At 42.0% G+C, this 2,703-nt stretch overlaps 1 protein-coding gene across 1 annotated transcript; it reads left to right on the top strand.

Moving 5' to 3' along the window:
* Nucleotides 1-552: 552 nt before the first annotated feature.
* On the top strand, nucleotides 553-1,382 carry LOC138905751 (uncharacterized). Its single transcript, XM_070194273.1, has 2 exons — nucleotides 553-929; nucleotides 1,019-1,382. The coding sequence occupies exons 1-2, from the start codon at nucleotides 553-555 to the stop codon at nucleotides 1,380-1,382; spliced, it is 741 nt and encodes a 246-aa protein (XP_070050374.1).
* The last annotated feature ends 1,321 nt before the right edge of the window (nucleotides 1,383-2,703 follow it).

A 2,703-nucleotide genomic window follows, 5' to 3' on the forward strand; every position in this document is an offset into this window, starting at 1 on the left:
AGATGCGTGTTGGGAAAACACGGCGAGACAGGAAAGAGGGAGCAAGCTATCTCTTACATGAACAAGAAGTTCACACCATATGAAGCTAGATACACCTTGTTGGAAGGGACCTGCTGTGCTTTGACTTGGATCACTCAGAAGTTAAGACACTACATGTCAGCATATACCACGCATCTGATATCCCGACTCGATCCGCTCAAGTACATTTTCTAGAAGTTGATGCCTATAGGAATGTTGGCCTAATGGCAGATTCTTCTCAGCAAATTCGATATTGTGTATGTGACGCAGAAAGATATCAAGGGACAATAATTGTCCGATCATCTCGCAGAGAACCCAGTTGACAAAGATTACAAGCCACTCACCACATACTTATCGGATGAAGAAGTGCTATTCTCATGAGAGGACATTACGGAGTCATACCCGGTGTGGAGAATGTATTTCGACGTAGCAGCAAATTTCAAAGGTGTAGGGATTGGGGCAGTCCTAATATCTGAGTCAAGATAACATAACCCGACGTCAGCCAAGATAAGGTTACCTTGCACAAATAATAATATGAAAAAATATGAAGCATGTATTCTCGAGATTAGGTTGGCCGTCGGCATAAACATCAAGGAAATTTTGATCATAGGAGATTCTGATTTACCAATACACCATGTTCGAGGTGAATGGACCACCAAGAATGTCAAGATCCTTCCATACAAGCACTGCGTAAAAGAGTTGTGTAAGAACTTCACCAAGGTTGAGTTCAAATACGTTCCTAAAATCCAGAATGAGTTCGTCGACACACTTGTAACATTTTCATCTATGATCCAGCATCCAGACAAGAATTATATCGACCCTATCGAGATAAAGGTTCGAGATCACCATGTGTACTGTTTCCATATGGATGAAGAGCCAGATGGTAAGCCTTGGTACTACGACATCAAAAGGTTCTTTAAAGTAAGAAAATACCTAGAGAAGGCCACCAATGGTCAGAAGCGATCACTAAGAAGACTAGAAAATCACATTTCCTTAACAGGGAAGTCCTGTATAGGAGGACCCCAGTCATGGGTCTGTTAAGGTGTGTAGATTCCACTGAAGCAACAAGATTACTGGAAGAGGTACATGCAGGAACATGCATGCCTCACATAAATGGCTTCACATTAGCCAAGAAGATTTTAATATCCAGATACTTTTGGATGACCATGGAAAGTGATAGTATCTGTTACGTGCAGAAGTATCACCGATGCCAAATTTATGGGGATTTCATTCGGGTTCCACCTAATGAGCTTAACGTAATGGGTTCTCCTTGGCCGTTCGCCGCTTGGGGCATGGATGTGATTGGACCTATAGGACCCGCCGCATTAAACAGACATCGCTTCATCCTGGTAGCCATCGACTAATTCACCAAATGGGTCGAAGCCTCTACATACAAAGTCGTCACAAAGAAAGTAATGGCAGATTTTATCCGTAACAACATAGTCTGCAGATTCAGGATCCTAGAGTCAAGCATAACTGACAATGAAGTCAATCTCCACAGCGATCTCATGAGGAGATTTTCTAGAAGTTCAGAATCATACATCGCAACTCCACAGCCTACAAGCCACAAATGAATGGAACGGTTGAAGAAGCCAACATAAACATGAAAAAGATCTTATGGAAAATGATGGACAATAACATGTAGTGGCACGAGAAGCTATCCTTTGTCTTGCTGGGTTACCGCATCACCATGAGAACCTCCACTGGAGACATGCCATACATGCTGATATATGGCACGAAAGTTGTGATACCCGCAGAGGTCGAGACACCATCTTTGAGTGTCATTTAGGAAGACAAATTAGACAACGCAAAATGGATACGTGTCAAGAAAGAACAACTCGTGCTCATCGATGAAAAGAGAATGAGCATAGGATGTCATGGTCAACTGTATCAAAATAGGATGGCAAACGTATTCAATAGGACAGTGAAACCTCGGCAATTCACACTGGGCCAGTTGGTTTTAAATAAGATATTCTCTCATAAAAAAAAGGCCAAAGGAAAATTCACACCAATCTGGCAAGGTCCTTACGTGTTCCATCAAATATTGTCGGGAGGAGCATTGATCCTAGCAGAAATGGATGGCAGATTTAGCACGAAGCCCATCAACTTAGACACAATCAAGAGATACTACATCTAAATATTAGGGTTTGGTTGTAACAGAACTACGCCCGACCTGACTTCCCACAGAGGGATACGTAGGCAACCCATGTAGGGTCTGGTCTCCCTCCCCCCTTTGTAATAGAAAATCCAAATATTATTATGTATGTATTCGGAACTACGACATGACTTGATTACCTTTGGTGGGAATACATAGGCAATCCACGTTGGATTCAGTCATCTATTGTAATGGAACTACGTCTTGCCCTGATTCCATTTGGATATGTAAGAAGTCTGAGTCACACTTGGCCACTCCATTTCAGTTTCTTATCATTTTGCATCGATTGTAATCGAACTACATTTTGACCTAATTTCATTTGGATACGTACGCTGCTTGAGTCCGGCTCAATCATTCCAATCATTCCATCGTAATTCATTCATCATCCTCGAACTACGTTCAGACCTGATTCCTTTTGGATACATAGGCAACCTAAAAGGATTCGTTCATAACCCTAGTAAAGCCTTTGTAATGCATTTAGATTAGGACACCATCGCAAAGGCAAGAAGCTACGTCATTAGGGGTATCAC

This window comes from Nicotiana tomentosiformis, chromosome 2, assembly GCF_000390325.3.
Source record: "Nicotiana tomentosiformis chromosome 2, ASM39032v3, whole genome shotgun sequence".
Taxonomy (NCBI): domain Eukaryota; kingdom Viridiplantae; phylum Streptophyta; class Magnoliopsida; order Solanales; family Solanaceae; genus Nicotiana; species Nicotiana tomentosiformis.